The 17,304-nt window shown below is 38.5% G+C and overlaps 1 protein-coding gene across 3 annotated transcripts in view; it reads right to left on the bottom strand.

Annotated features, from left to right (window-relative positions):
• The window catches only part of SNX24 (sorting nexin 24), a 169,754-nt gene that overhangs the window by 56,396 nt on the left and 96,054 nt on the right, over positions 1-17,304 (bottom strand). For all 3 annotated transcript variants that reach the window (XM_032268766.1, XM_032268847.1, XM_032268916.1), the window contains one exon: positions 14,387-14,491. In XM_032268766.1, the coding sequence (XP_032124657.1) occupies positions 14,387-14,491 (105 nt within the window). The remainder of the gene's footprint in view (positions 1-14,386; positions 14,492-17,304) is intronic.

Genomic DNA, 17,304 nt, shown 5'->3' on the forward strand with positions numbered 1-17,304 from the left:
AACAAAGCTGGAGGCATCACACTACCAGACTTCAAAGTACACTACAAGGCTACAGTAATCAAAACAGCATGGTACTGGTACCAAAACAGAGACACAGACCAATGGAACAGAACAGAGGCCTTGAAGGCAACACTACACATCTACAACCATCTGATCTTTGACAAACCTGACAAAACCAAGTAATGGGGAAAGGATTCTCTGTTTCATAAATGGTGTTGGGAAAACTGGCTAGCCATGTGCAGAAAGCAGAAACCGGACCCCTTCCTGACACCTTACACTAAAATTAACTCCAGATGGATTAAAGACTTAAACATAAGACCTAATATGATAAAACCCTAGAAGAAAATCTAGGAAAAACCATTCAGAATATAGGCATAGGCAAGGACTTCATGACTAAAACACCAAAAGCATTGGCGACAAAAGCCCCAATGGACAAATGGGACCTAATCAAACTCCACAGCTTCTGTACAGCAAAAGAAACAGTCATTAGAGTGAATGGGCAACTAACAGAATGGGAAAAAATTTTTGCAATCTACCCATCTGACAAAGAGCTGATATCCAGAATCTACAAAGAATTAAAACAGATTTACAAGAAAAAAACAAACAAGCCCATTCAAAACTGGGCGAAGGATATGAACAGACACTTTACAAAAGAAGACATACATGAGGCCAACAAACATATGAAAAAATGCTCATCATCACTGGTCATTAGAGAAATGCAAATCAAAACTACATTGAGATACCATCTCATGCCAGTTAGAATGGCAATCATTAAAAATTCTGGAGACAACAGATGCTGGAGAGGATGTGGAGAAATAGGAACACTTTTCCACTGTTGGTGGGAGTGTAAATTAGTTCAACCATTGTGGAAGACAGTGTGGCAATTCCTCAAGGACCTAGAAATAGAAATTCCATTTGACCCAGCAATCCCATTACTGGGTATATATCCAAAGGATTATAAATCGTTCTACTATAAGGACATATGCACACGAATGTTCGTTACAGCACTGTTTACAATAACAAAGACCTGGAACCAACCCAAATGCCCATCAATGATAGAATGGACAGGGAAAATGTGGCACACATACACCATGGAACACTATGCAGCCATAAAAAACGATGAGTTCGTATCCTTTGTAGGGACATGGATGAACCTGGAAACCATCATTCTCAGCAAACTGACACAAGAACAGAAAATCAAACACCACATGTTCTCATAGGTGGGTGTTGAACAATGAGAACACATGGACACAGGGAGGGGAACATCACACACTGGGGTCTGTCAGGGGGAAATAGGGGAGGGACAGCGGGGAGTGGGGAGTTGGGGAGAGATAGCATGGGGAGAAATGCCAGATATAGCTGATGGGGAGAAAGGCAGTAAATCACACTGCCATGTGTGTACCTATGCAACAATCTTGCATGTTCTTCACATCGTACCCCAAAAGCTAAAATGCAATAAAAAAATTAAAAAATAAGATAAATAAATAATTTATAAAAGTCCACTCAAAAAATCATATGAAACCTCAAGGGACACTCAAACACTCAAAACAATCTTGAAAAACAAAAACATAGCTGGAAGACTCACACTTCCGGATTTTTAAACTTTCTATAAAGCTATAGTAAATGAAAACAGGTGGTACTGGCATATGATAGTCATAGACCAATATAATAGCATAAACAGTCCAGAACTAAAACCTCACATATATGGTCCAATGGTTTTTTGACAAGAGTGCAAGATCATTCAAAGGGGTAAAGATAGTCTTTTCAACAAATTGTGCTAGGAAAAATGGATATCCACATGCAGAAGAATGAAACTGGATCCTTACCTAACAAAATATACAAAAATTAACTCAAAATGGATCCAGGGCCTACATGTAAGACCTAAACTATTAAACTCTTAGAAGATGACACAAAGAAAAAGCTTTTTGATACTGGATTTGGCAATGATTTCTTGGGTATGATAACCAAGGCACAAAGGCAACAACAGAAAAAAAAAAGACAAATGGACTTTACAAAAATTTAACGTTTTCTGCTATCAAAAAAGGCAATATATAAAATGGGAGTATACATTTGTAAATGATATATAATAATGGAAGAATATCCAGAATATACATAGAACTCTTAACACTCAACAATTAAAAACACCCAATTAAATAATGGTAAAGGACTTAAATGGCCAATAAAAATATGAAAAGATGCTCACCATCAGCAATCATTAGAAAAATGCAAATAAAAACTACAGTGAGATACCACCTCACACCCATCAGTATGACTAATATAAAAAACCCAGGGAATAACAGGTGCTGGTGAGGATGAGGAGACATTGAAACCCTTGAGCACTGTTGGTGGGAAATAAAATAGTACAGCCACTGTAGATAACAAGTATGGTGGTTCCTCAAAAAATTAAGAATAGAATTACATGATCAAGTGATTCCACTTCTGGGTACACATCTTAAAGAATCAAAAGCAGGATCTCTAAGAGATATTTGTACACCCATGTTCACAGCAGCATTATTCACAAAAGCTAAAACGTAGAACCAACTCATGTGTCCACTGATGAATGGATAAGCAAAATATGGTCAGTATGTATGTGTGTGTGTGTATATATATGTGTGTGTGTGTGTGTATATATATATATGTGTGTACATTTTTTTTCAAGAGGTTTAAAGGTTTTATTTTTACAAGTCACAGCTAATGGACAGTTAAGCCTTGCCTGCAGAGACTGTGTTCCAACTCCGGCCTGGGGCACTGCTCACTGCTCCCAGGAAAGGGCTGGCATCACACGCAGGAACCCACAAAGTCCAGAGTCCAGAGTGGGGAGTGATAGCCTCGGGCCAGAGCAGCCCTGGCAGCCATGCTGTATATACTCGATGATGCGGCCCACTCTTAGCTTGCTTTGGGAAAACTGACAGATGGAGTTCATCCCAAAATTGGTGTCTGGATGCACCACAAGCAGCAAAAGTTCTCATACTGTTACTTTTCTCATTTTGCTATCAGGTTTTTTTCTTGATATTCTTCCTTAATACAATATTCATAAGAGTTCTCTGCTGATGGCTTTCCACTTGTAAAAGAGGTTAAAAATATAGTGGCTTTCTGGTGGTGGATCCTAAGATGGGCTACAGAGATTCCACTCTTCTTTCTCTCACAAGGTTCTCTGTTTCAGCTTTTGATCTAATTCATTCAGTGCTGGTTCAATCAACTCCCAGTCATCTGGGGGAGCTTTCTGGCTTCTACACACACAATGGAATATTACTTTGCCTCAAAAAGGAAGGAAATTCTGGCATATAATACAACACAGGTAAATCTTGAGGACAGTCTGTTAAGTTAAATAAGCCAGCCGCAAAGACAAATACTGTACTTTCCTTTATATGAGGCACTTGGAACAGTCAAAATCAGAGACAGAAAGTAGAATGTTGGTTGACAAGGGCTGGGAGAGTGGGGAATGGAGAGTGGTTGTATAATGGGATAGCGTTTCAGTTTTGCAAGATGAAAAGCATTTTGAGAATGGATGCTGATGATAGTTTCATAACAGTATGAATGTATTTTAAAGTCACTGAATTCCACACTTAAAAACAGTTAAGACAGTAAACTTTATATGTATAAACATTTTAAAAAATTGGGGAATAATAAAACCAAAGAAACAAACAAAAAGTCAATGGATCTACTTATGACAAAATGGAGATATATTTTTCCCTATTCTTTCGGCTAAGTTCAACTAAAACTCCAGGATATTGTACATAAAACAAATATAAGAAGATATGAAAGGCTGAAGACAGACGGCAGACCTACCAGGGACAGCAGGACTGGAGGAATGACACAGTGCTATGATTTGAATGTTGCCTCCAAAACTCAAGTTGGAACTTAATTGTTAGATAATGATATTAAGAGGTAGGACGTTTAAGAGGTGATTAGGTCATGAAGGCCCTGTCCTCATGACTGCATTAATACTGTTATCATGGGAGTAGGTTAGTTATAATGGGAGTGGGATCCTGATAAAAGGGTAAGTTTGGCCTCCATCTTCTGTCTTGTGCATTTTTGCCCTTTCTTGCCATGTGATGACTTCCACCATGATTTGTTACAGTGAGATGACCCTCATCACATGTAGCCCTTCAATCTTGGACTTCTCAACCTCTAGAACCATGAGGCAAATAAATCTCCTTTCTTTACAAATTACACAGTCTGTGGCATTGTATTACAGCTGCAGAAAATAAACTAAGATACACAGTGATAAATTTTATTTTTCTTGGATTTTTGTTTTGCCTTATATATGGCAGACTTGGAGCTGAAAAGGTGGCAACCAGGAAATGCCCAGAGATACAGACAAAAAAAGCTGCACCCAAAGTCTGTTCTGTCTTGCCACAGAACCCGGAGAGGGGCAGCCTAGCAAGACAGAAAACTTGTAAAGACCACCACTCTATTCCAGCCAAACACCATGGAAGAAACTGTGGTCCCCATCCCCACTCATGGCAGCAAAGGCATAGAGGGAAGCCTAGACTTCCACCCTTATAAGGCTGTAATGAGGTGTAAATGATAGGTTGGTAACAGAGACAGCCACTTAAGGGACCATGGCTTTCACCACCTGTTAATGGGCCCCCTCTTCTGGTGTCAGCAGAAACCATGTGAGGAGCTTAGACTTCCAGGGCCACCAGCAGTAACAAGGTACTCCTCCCTTTCTCTTCTATGGTGGCATCAGATGAAACCTAGCAAAGAATAAGAACTTTTTACATCTTAACAGTAATGAGGAGCATACCTCACCCTCCAGGTGTCATTGAGGGCCAAATGAGGAGCCTAATATTCTACCATCACCTGGGAAAAACAAGGTGGTGTCTTCCACATCCCATCTTCCCCAGGTGAAGCAGAGAAAATCATCCAAAATAGAAGGTATAAATAAGGGCCAGAGTCTCATAATTATAAAAATGTATAAGATTCAATCAGAATTATTCATTGTACCAAGAACCAGGAAAATCTCAAACTGAATGAAAAAGATTATAGATGCCAACACTAGGATGACAGAGATGTAAAGATAATCGGACAATGATTTTAAAGCAGCCACAATAACAATTTTTCAATGAGTAACTATGAATACATCTGAAACAAAACACAAGAGAAAGACTCAAGGAAGACATATAAAATCTCAGCAAAGAAACAAAGATACAAAGAAGAACAAATATGAATTTTAGAACTAAAAAATATAATAACTGATATAAAAAGCTTAGGGTAAGGGTTTAACAATGGAATGCAGGAACCAAGGAAAGAATCAGTGAACTGGGAGACAAAACAATAGAAGGTAACAAATCTGACCAATGGAGAAAAAAAAAATAGGTGAAAAAAATGAGTAAGGTCTCAGGTCTCTGTGGATTTATAATAAAAAACCTAGCATTCCTGTTATTAGAGTCCTGGAATAAGCGGAGAAAGAAGAAGGAGCTGAAAGTGTACTCAGTGAAATAATGGCTAAAACTTTCGAATCAGGCAAGAGACATTAATCTACAGATTCAAGAAGCTGAAAGAACTCTAAAAAGGAAAACCTTAAATACACACCAAGACACATCAAAATCAAACTTCTGAAAATGACAAGAATAACATATTGAAAGCAGCCTTTTAAAAACAACATCTTAAATATAGGAGAAAGAACAATATAACTGATTGTTTTAAAAATCAGAAACCACAAAGACAAGAAAGAAGTATCACAATATTTTGCAAGTGCTGAAATAAGAGAACTGTCAACTCCAGAATCCAATATCCAGGGTGAACAGAGTTAAAATACTGTAAGACCCTTGTAATATTCAAGAGGAAAGTAAAGATAACAGGTAACTATTAAAAGAACAAATATAAACTAATGGGGAACAATAGAAAAAAAAAACAGTATTGGTCACCAATCCAAAAGTAGGCAAAAAAAAAAAATCACAGAAAAAGATGGAGTGATAACACAGATGGCTGAACTAAGCCCAATTATATAAATAATGATAATAAATTCAGGTGGAAAATTTTAACACATCTTTGTTCTTATAGACTAAGTGGCCAAGTTAAAATATAAGACATTTAAACAGAAAGCTTTCATATACCAAATAAATATATACATGTACTATGTACCCACAAAAATTAAAAATAAAAACACTAATAAACAGAATGCTTAAAAACATTGATCTGATTATATATAGTTCACTGCATTTGAGAATTCAAGAACACACATTTTCAAGCCCATATGGTCAGTTTTAGTAAATGTTTTACATACAACTGAAAAAGTCAAAAATACAATATTGTTTGACCTCCTGTGGACTACTGATCCAATAGTATATATCATATTGTATAATTTAAAGGATTAATGAAGGATAGACTAGTCAAGTAATAGGGTCTTGTGCAGACAATAACTCAGGGGCATCTACTATTGCTTAACAAGCCAGCCTCACACTTGCTTTGTAAGTGTTCTCTACAAATAAACTGTTTAAAAAAGGATTTGTATTATTAGCTTAGATTATCCTTAGTCCTGATTTCTGTGAGCTGTTTCTCTTTAGCTCTCAACACTAATTGTATATTTAATTACTCTTTACTCTACAAAAAGAAAAAAAATAAAAATAAAAACAAAAACTATTATTCTCAAGTAAGTGATTTAAGATGTACCTTTCTCAGAAAGATAAATTCCACATTATTGGAATAAATGGAACAAGTAATGTATGCACAACTCCATGAAAATCCTTAGTCTAAAAATTTGTGCCAGTTTACAAATTAATGTTTCTACTGAAGAATGGAGGGATATGCCCATTAAACCAGCCTCAAAAGAAGAAGTGACGCCATGACTGAACTTCAACCTTCTCCATCATTTGCTTTTTCTTTCTGGAAAATCATAGATCTTGTCTCCAATGTACTGAAATTTTACCAGGCATGTCTAGGCATTACAAGCCTTCTGCCATTCTTTGTTCTCTATCCTTGAAGCACATTTCCTATTTAAATGCTCATGCCAGGAACAGTAGCCCCTGCCTGAAATCCTCGCACTCTGAGAGGCTGAGACGGGAGGATCATTTGAGGTCAGGAGTTTGAGACTAGCCTGGCCAACGTGGCGAAGCTCTGTCTCTACTAAAAATACAAAATTAGCAGGGCGTGGTGGCAGGCGCCTATAATCCCAGCCACTTGGAAGACTGACACAGGAGAATCACTGGAACCTGCAAGGTGAGGGTTGCAGTGAGCCAAGATTGTGCCACTGCACTCCAGGCTGGGTGATAGGGCACAGCTCTGTCAAAAAGAAAGGAAAAAAATAAAAAGCTTATATTGTATAACCTGGGGAAGTTTTCAACTATTTTTCCTTCAATTATTCCCTTCCCTACTTGTGTATTGTACTCCCTAACCCCTTTCCTTCTGGAAGTCCAGAAAGAAGTGGGATGTTAGACCTGGATTGGTCCTCTACATCTTTTATTTGAAGTTTTTGTATCTGTACTTTATGGGACAGTTTTCCAACTAGAGAGAGCATCTACTGAATGTTTTCAATTGGATAACATATTTAATTCTAAGAACTCTCATGTGTTTTCAGATTGTTCCTTTTATGTAGCATCCTTTTGTAATCTTTGGGATGTAATACTACTGTGAAGATCTCTGGATTTATTACATCAATTTTTAAGATATATTTTATGTCCTGAATTATCTCTTTCCTGAAGAGTCAGTATTCTAGTTCATCTTAGTCTTTTTGTTCATGCTACTTGTTTTCTTGAAATGCCTGATTATCATCAGGTCACACTGAAGAAAGCAGCCTGGGTGGCTTGGGTGGGTTTCCTCTGCTAGCACGTCAGCAGGAGTGCTCACACAGGCCCTTGCCTGAATGCAAAGACCATATGGGTGGAGCACGCAGTCAGGGGAGCTTTTCCCTGGGGTAAGTGGGTGGGAAGGGGGTTGGAAACTTAGGGGCCCTACTATCCACATTACAAGACTTAGCTCTTCCTAGCCATTCTGCTTACTTTTTTGTTGTTGTTATATTGCTGTTTTTATGAGAAAACTAGTTTTTAAAAAGTTTGTCTGGTCACAAACAACAGGCTGCATGTATTCTGCACAGAATGAGTGGTATCTGTTCCATGCAGACATTGCTTGAATAGCCCTTATATGAAATGCTTGGGACCACACATGTTTAGATTTCAGACGTGTTCAGATTTTAGAATATATGCATATACATAATGAGATATCTTGAAAATGGGACCCAAGTCTTCATATGAAATTCATTTATGTTTCTTATATATCTTATACACATAGCTTGAAGGAAGTTTTATTCAATATTTTAAATACTTTCGTGCATGAAACAGTTTATATTAAGTACTTATGTGTGGAATTTTCCTCTTGTGGCATCATGTCGGCACTCAGAGTTTCAAATTTTGGATCATTCTGGATGAGGAATACCCAACCTGTGCCATGAATGGATCTCCTTGTTTTCGGCTTCTCTGCACACCCCATGCTCTTCCTCACCTGCAGGCTCTCAGCCTAGAAGCCTCTCCAGTACTGCCTGCACAAGCTGCCTCCCACCTCCACCACAGACCCACATGACTGAGTCTGGCTGCTACTTTTTGCACTCTGTTCTATCCACTCATATGTTCCCACCACATCCTATCTTCCAAAAAGTTGTTAACATTGTTCTTCCTTTGATGATCCTCTCTTTTCCTTGCCCATCTACTACTTAACTCTTAGAGTTTATTCATTCTTAAGTTTCTGTACTTTTATTTCAGTGGAGTCTCAGGAAAGACAGGAAGTCATCTCAAATCAGGAGGCAAAACTATCACATAAACTGTTTTTGATGATCAAGTCAGTTTTGGAAACTAATTTATTCTTAAGATTTCTGCTTTTCAGAAACTAGTGAACACTATGAGATGCTAAATTCATTGATGTTCTAGCTCATAACTTCATTGGTAATTACAAATTTTAAATGTAAAAAGTAATTACCTAGGCCGGGCGCGGTGGCTCACGCCTGTAATCCCAGCACTTTGGGAGGCCGAGGCGGGTGGATCACTAGGTCAAGAGATCGAGACCATCCTGGTCAACATGGTGAAACCCCATCTCTACTAAAACTACAAAAAATTAGCTGGGCATGGTGGCGCATGCCTGTAATCCCAGCTACTCAGGAGGCTGAGGCAGGAGAATTGCCTGAACCCAGGAGGCGGAGGTTGCGGTGAGCCGAGATCGTGCCATTGCACTCCAGCCTGGGTAACAAGAGCGAAACTCTGTCTCAAAAAAAAAAAAAAGTAATTACATTAATGGACAAATATTATTTTATATTTTTAAAATAAAAATAAAGGGAAGAAATATTTCTGGTCTTTAAGTCAAAAGTCAAGGATATTCATAACTTTAAATTTTCTAGAAAATTTCTCTAGGAAAGAGCCTTGAATTCCAGTGACAAGAAAGTCTCCACTTTTTCATAACCCTGGGTAATTCACTCAAAATTTCTGAGGATCATCATTTTCTGTGATGGGAATTTGCTGGTTGCCTTCCACTCCCCAACTCACACTCAGAATATTCCCTTTTCTTTTATCAAGAATACCCTGGTTATTCATTAGCGAAATAACCCCTTTCTCTCCCTCAGCTTCAGGAGCAGGCTTTGATTCACTTAACTCAGTCAGGGATGGCTGGCCATGGTGAGGTTTCAGATGTGAGCCTGCGCACAAACATAAGCCAATGACATCAGGAAAAACATCTGCAGGACTCCTAGTGAAAGACACTGCCTCTTTCTTCTGTGATGTCTTACTGAAAGGAAACCTTCTAGTCCCCTGTACTTGGCTACGTGCCAAGAGCGAGGTCTAGAACTGTTGCAGCCCTTTTGTACCACTAGGGGGGCCAGATGAAGCCTGCACAATGGAAAGCAGAGAGGAGTGACAGAGAAAATAACCACAGTAGCTTAATTTGGGCTATGGTTCAAGGTATCTGTGAAGCTAGATCTGCCCTTCTGCCTCAGACACCATAGGTCCTTGATGAGTGTTTATCATTAAGCAAAACTACACAAACACACAATCATACAACATTTATCGGTAAATTAATATCAAATATTAACTTGCTTTTATCTTCAAGTTAAAATACCCTCCAGAGTAGATAAATTTCTAGTTTATATAATTTGAAAAATTAAGTTTGTTAATAGAAAACTATTTGGTATAGACCTCTTATTGAGATGAAAACCAACTAATTTTCTTCCACTCATACATAAAGATATTGTTTTACTTAATTCTACTTTTACAGGTGATTGATTTCCTCATTCACTAAACCTTAGGGAGTTTTCCTGGGGAATATTGTTTAAGGGGAAAGAGATAAGAAAACATGATAATAGCTACTTGATTTGTTATTCAATAAACAGAAAATAATTCTAGAAAATAAAATTAAGGTTCACTGTTCATCAGGTAGACTGCCAGACTTCAAGTTACTCAAATGCCAAATATAGCTTCTAATATCTCCCTGATTAATTCTAGATTTTGATTTTAAGATACTATACATACTTAGATATTCAGCTAGGGTTTTTTGTTTTTGTTTTAGAATTTGTTTCTAATCAAATCATTTGAAAATTTAAGTAGGAAAGTAATAATGATTTAGAAATGTACTTTAAAAATTAAAACTCACTTATTTAACCTTAATACTACTGTTTTTATTCTCCAGGAAAGTAACACTAAACAGCATTCACTATAGTTGCTCCACTGTTAGACTCTGCAAAATTGATCATATGGAAATCTGTAGACTGGCAGAAGTTTTTTGAAGGTAAATTCACTGACTAGAACCTATCCACAAATTATTCATACTGTGGCAATTCCACATTACTTTGAATAATATGCTTGCTTTTTTCTCCTTAAGATCTGTAATTTCTATTTGAAAATAAAGTGGCTTTTTCAAATACAATGTAAAATATTTTAAAGAAACCTACAATAAAAAATATACACCAGGAAAATTTCCTAATCCCTACTTCTCTGCCAAAATAGTTTTTTAAAACTAAAATTACTTAAATTGAATAGAGATGCTAAAATAAAAAATATTTATAAATTGCATCTTGAAGACCAATATGATGTGTTTATTTTCAAATTGAAGAAACAGCCAGATAAATGCTAAGTGTAGGGTTTTTTGCCTCTCATTTTCATTAGTTTTATTCCTTTCATTAATTTCATTGGTAACCAGCAAAGGAATAGAAAAGAGTTTTAAAAGTACAGATGCCGACATAGGTTGGGTTTCCTTTGTTTAAAATCTCAGGTGGGACAAAATTAATTTTGAAAATATGTAATTTGACCTTTCTTGTTTTTAAGTTAGCACCTTACTTAAATACAGCACAGAAAATTAACGCATGTGAATAGTTTTTGCTATTCAAGTTATTGATTTAAAAAATCATGGATCTGTCTATCCAGAGAGTTGGGGGACTACAGTCAATTAGACTGTAATAGTTTATGATTATAAGGTCTTTTCCTTTATCTATTATTAAAGCCTTACGTAAAGCTGTGTGTCAAGGTTGAAAAATTTCTCCTGACTTAGAAAAATCCACCACACATGATGAAAGGAGCCCATACTGGATGTTAGGAAACTAAAATTCCAGTCCCAACTCTTTATTATATTGCAGAAGCAGGGCAAGATTTTTAATTCCACTGGACCTCAGTTTGTCCATCTCTAAAATAAAAGAGCAATGTGGAACCACCTTAGGAAATGTGTGGGGTTGTACTCACCCATGGTCCAGAATGCACTAGTTGCCCCTTGGATGGCAGGAAGTTGTTTTCTCTGACCCTCTCAACAGCTGATCTGCCTGTTTTATGGGTGGAAAATTGAGGCCAGAGGGATGATTGTGAACATAGCTGAAGGGCCAGACTATGTAACATCTTAAGTTCCCTTAAGTGAACTTAAGATGCTATGGTTTGGAGGTATTAATACTTTCTTAGGTTGATGGGCCAGGTCAGGGCCATACTATTGGCTCCTACCGAGATGGGTTAGTGGCAGGAGGGTACCTGCTGAGGAAGTGCTGCTGGCACCCCACTGCCTGGGTTTCAGGCTGGACCCGAGCATGAATGGATTCTAGCTCGAGTAATGAAAGCAAGCAGGAGAAACAGTAACACTGTCTTACTTCTAACCTGATTTAAGTGATCAAGAAATGACACCTAGGCTAGGATTTTCATTTAGGATTAATAAATTGTTCAGGCTTATCTTGCAACGTCCATCTAGCTCCCATTGCCTGCAAACAGAATCAAGTAGAAAAGAAATCTCCCTTGAACTCCTTGGGAAATTAAGTGACAAAAATTGACTATTAAATGCACAAACAAGAAGCAAACCCTCTGAGCCCTTCGACCACATTTTTCAAGCCTTATTTCTGAGAATAGAAATTTCTAAGCTCAATTTGAGTGTCACTATAAACTCCTCTCTGTGCCAGATGACTCTATGCACATATTTATATCCAAAGTACAAACGACTTAAAATGTTTACACTGAGTAGTAATGGAAATCATGTGTCAAATACAATGAGGGGAAGAGAGTAGAGCTTTCTTCAGAGCTAAAGCTTAAAGATATACAATATCATGGAAAATCTGGCTTACGAGTAAGAATGCATTGTTTACCTATTTCATTTAATTATAGAGTACATGCATTTTCACTCTTTACACACAATTTCTGAAGTCTGTTTTTTTTGTTGTTGTTTGTTTTTTGCTCTGTAGTGTTGCCTGAAGCTATGGAAGGATCATAGCTCCTCATACACAGTCTCAAAAACCATGGCCACACACACTCCTGTGATTTGTAATCCTCATTTCCTTTAAGCTCTCACCCCCAGAGAGAGGCAGCGAAGGATTCTTCTGCCAAGTCCAAAAGCAGAAGAGCAAAAACAGTAAAGAAAGCCCTCCTTAGATGTCCTCAGGGGCCTTCTGCATGTCAGCTTTCCTATTAGAGCACTGTAAAGACCAGCAAAACTGTAAGGGCCAGGAACAGAATTCTGGAATCTTTCTACTGTGAGAGAGTCCTCTGAATTTCTCACTAAGTACAAGCCTGAGGAGTCAGCCTCCCCTCAGCTTCTCATCACCAGTGATTCAGGGACAGCCATTCACAGAGCTCTGTAGAAGAGACAGCATACTAGCTCCAAAGCCCTGTTTCTCTCCTCGACAGAATCCACCTAAGGTTAATGCTTAAAGGGCCATGAAGATATCAAAGGGAGAACACAATCATGGCTGCCAGTTTGTTTGATGTAACGTGTCTTAGATGGGTCAGTCAGAAATTCATAGCTCTTAGGTGGAGTCCGGCTATACTGTTTCAAGAGCCAGGATTCCCCCATCCCCAGCCATGTTCACTCCGTCATTCTCATGTGTCGCCTCTCCAGTGGACCCCGGTGCCAGGGAGCAATGGCTGACCTCAGGACCTGCCCACTCCAGCTCCTGCCCTGCACAGTATTGGATTTAATGTCAGCAACACTGAGTACTCACCTGAGGCCACTAGTTCTTTTTGTTTTAAAACTCAACGAAACTGATACTGCTCTACCTTCTCCTTTTGCTTCTTCTGTCACTTGGTAGAGAGACTGTCTTTGTCCTATCTCACTTAGGCAGCCTGCTTGCTCCTCTCAGCTGCAGGAAAGAGTGTCCCAATGCATTCTTCCTAAATGGACATTCCAATTTTCAAAGAAGTTGGCACTTCATCATCAGCAATTTTTATACATTCCTTTTCAATTTGATTCCAAAGATATACTATCCAGACCTGCTGTGAGTTCAGTTTCTCTCCCTACCTACCGCAACCAGCCCCACAAAACTCAAAACCTAAAGGCTGGGATTGCTATAAAGAAGCAAAAAAATCTTAGAGGAAAAACAAAAAGCAAAAACAAAGTAACCTGTATAGTTGAATTTAAAAAAAAGACGGGTCAGGGCTGGGTGCGGTGGCTCATGCCTGCAATCCCAACACTTTGGGAGGCTAAGGCGGGTGGTTCACAAGGTCAAAAGATTTGAGACCATCCTGGCTAACATGGTGAAACCCCATCTTTACTAAATACAAAAAATTAGCCAGGCATGGTGGTGTGTGCCTATAGTCCCAGCTACTCAGAAGGCTTGAGGCAGGGCAATCACCTGAACCCAGGGGGTAGAGGTTGCGGTGAGCCTAGATCACACCACTGTACTCCAGCCTGGTGACAGAGTGAGACTCTGTTTCAAAAAAAAAAAAAAAAAAAAAAAAAAAACCACAGATCCTCTCTACAACAGTTTTTGCCTTTTTATTAAAATATCACTTCCCCAATGCACAGAACCAATTTTAAATAGAATCCTAATTGAAGCTACAAGAACCAACCAACAACATTATCTGTAATTCTGAACATCCTTTCATTTAGAATCTTTGGCTGCTTAATACATTTTGTATTGCACCCATATGTTCTGAGAAAAAATGGTGAGACATATGATTATTTAAGTTATACTATATAAATTGAGGATCTAAACATATCTCACCTGTAAGTATGTTTCCAAACCTTGTCGTCGCTGTTCCAAGACTTTGGGGACCCAGTTCCTGACATGTTTAGAAGGGATTTCTGGAGTTTTTATACATTTCTTAAGCTATAAAGACAGAATAGAAAAAAAATAAATAAAACAGAGATGTCTGTTAATTATAATGACATTATTTGGGGGGGAAAAAGCCAATAAAAGAAAGTCAACGACTGCTATCTGCAACAAAAAATAGACAAAAATATAATTACATTAAAATTTTGTCAAACAATTCTTTGTTTAGATGTCTTGACTTTGAGGTTTCAGAAGAATAGTTTTGTGTTTTGGTAGGTATTATTGTTGATATTTCAGATTGAAATCCCTTTTCCTGAAAAATTAAAAGCCCAGTAAATGAATAAAAAAAAAGAAATTTAGTTACAAACATCAATTAATACAACAAAATTTTGCTCAGATGAAGGACTTCACTGATAAAAAGTCTTCTACATATTTTTCACATAAAGAAATCAAAATGCAACTATATATAAGCATTGTCTCTAGAAATGCCATTAACTAGACAACGTCATTTGGAGAGAAAACTAAAAAAATGAAAGCCTAATCTTTTCAACGTTCCTAACAATTACTGTCCAACTCCATTCATGAAAACTCAATGATAGGTCTCAGCTAAGCCTTTTGGGACAACAGTTTTAGGGGATAATACAAATAAACAAAAATTTCTTTGCAGGTTGCATTAGAACTGTCTCTGGTAAACAGAATAATCCTCCTTCTCCAAAGATATCCAAATCCTAATCCTGTGGATGTTACCTTATATGGCAAAAGGGACTTTGTAGATTTGGTTAAATTGGTGGTCTTAAATAAGAAGATTCTCCTGGATTGCTAGGGTGGGCTCAATGTAATCACAAGGATCCCTGTAAAAGGGAAGCTGCAGAATAAGTTGGAAGAGATTGGGAGAAACAATGTCACTGGCTCTGAAGATGGAGAAAGAGGCCACGAGGCAAGGTGACCTCTAGAAGCTGGAAAGAATGAATTCTGCCCTAGAGCCTTCAGAGGAAATGTCATCCTTCTGATGCCTTGATTTTAGCCCAGTGAAACCCACTTCAGACTCCTCACATCAGGAAGTGTAAGACGATAAACTTATATTGTTTGAAGCCACTAAATTTATGGTAATTTGTTATAGCAGCAATAGGAAACTAATACACTGCCTCTAAAAATGAAATGTGCTTAATTGCTAATTAAAAATTTGAAAAAACCTACCAAGGCTGCTCCTTTACTAAACATGCACAGAAACAACACAGTTATGAATAAGAAAATGCACGGAATTAAACCTGGGCAGCTAAAACTATAATGAAAAATTCTTTCCATACGTAAGAGTAAAATTTGTTGTACATCACAAAGAAAGGGCCCATGTACTGGTTAGAGCAGAGTGGCCATCTTTGCCTCTGAGGTAGAAGTCTCACATGAGAATGGTAAAGCAGCAAGCGCCTGGGTCCCTGACAATCATGAAACCACCACACCAGCACCAGATATTTATGGAGGAAGGAACCAAGTTGTATCTGCTAATGTTATCATTATTCTGGTTTTAGAGTCACTTGCAGTCAAACTAATCCCACATAAACAAGGGATGTGGCTGGCACTGCTAGCTGCTTAGCCAATATTCATTCTCTCCTTCTTTTGGGGGGAAAAATCAATGTCATTCAGAGGGCTAACATGTTGAGCTATAAATTGGTTTTCCAGGTTCCCTTTTAACTAGGATGACCATGTGACAGAGTTACCAATATGTGTACATGTCTACTGGGGGTAGGACTCTTGTTTTCCTAGCAAAAAGGCAACAGGTTTTTCCAGCCAGAAAATGCAGAAGTCATGCCTGGAGGGGTAGCAGCTATGTTATCACTGGAAGTGTGAAAGTCACATGCTAAGATGAAGACAGTGAAGCAGGGAAACACGAAGAGCCCAGAATATGAATGCTGTGAGATGCCTGCATCACCTTGACTACCTGCCTTTAGTTTTCCTATGAGAATACTAAATCTCTTACTTGTTTAAGAAATCTAATCAAGTTTCTATTATATGCAATCAAAGACACTACTAATATAAAGGAATCATTTGTTCTAGTTTAAGTCAGAGATGCTCAATAGGTTCCAAGCAGGGATGTTGGGTAGGTGGGTGGGTATGGGTCTGTAAATGTGGGGGTCAGAATATATGGGTATTTAGAGCCATGTAACTAGAGGAGATGGCATTAAGACTTAGGTACAGGTGGAGAAAAAAGGCTGTGGTGGACAGAATCCTAAAATGATCCCCTGGTGTAAACGCCTTGTATGATCCCCTCCTCTTGAGCAGGAGTGGGACCTGTGACTATGTCGGGACAGTCACTCCCATGATTGCATTGTGTTATATATGATAGCCCTAGCAGACTGCTGGCTTTCAAGTACGGTGTCATGTGATGAGAGGGCTACATGGCTAGGACCTGAGGGTGGTCTCTAGGAGCTGAGAGCTGCCCCTTGTGTTCAGCCAGCAAGGAAAAAAAGGGACCTCAGTCCTGTAACTGCAAGCCACTGAATTCTGCCTGAATGAGCTTGGAAGAGGACCCCAAGCCTCAGGTGGGATGGAGCGGCAGGGAAGAGAAGCAGGGCAATCACTGGAGGCAGTGGGGGAGTAGGTTTCATCAGGAGGACAGGAATAATCAGACTGTGCCAGATGATGGGAAGTCAGTAACTCGGGTACAGAGAGAAGGGCAGTGGGGAAGTAGCAGCTCCTCTTTTAAGGAGTTCTACTAAAAGAATAGGAAGGCGTGCAATGGGATGAGTGCAGAGGGAAGCACGGGGCCAAAGGCAGGTTTTATTTTGTGAAACAGAAACTACTGTAATAGGTTCATACATTGATAAGACTGATTCCATATTGAGGGGGAAGCTGATAATGCAAGAGACAGAGAA

Source organism: Sapajus apella, unplaced genomic scaffold, assembly GCF_009761245.1.
Source record: "Sapajus apella isolate SASKATOON/1434 unplaced genomic scaffold, GSC_monkey_1.0 scaffold1, whole genome shotgun sequence".
NCBI lineage: Eukaryota > Metazoa > Chordata > Mammalia > Primates > Cebidae > Sapajus > Sapajus apella.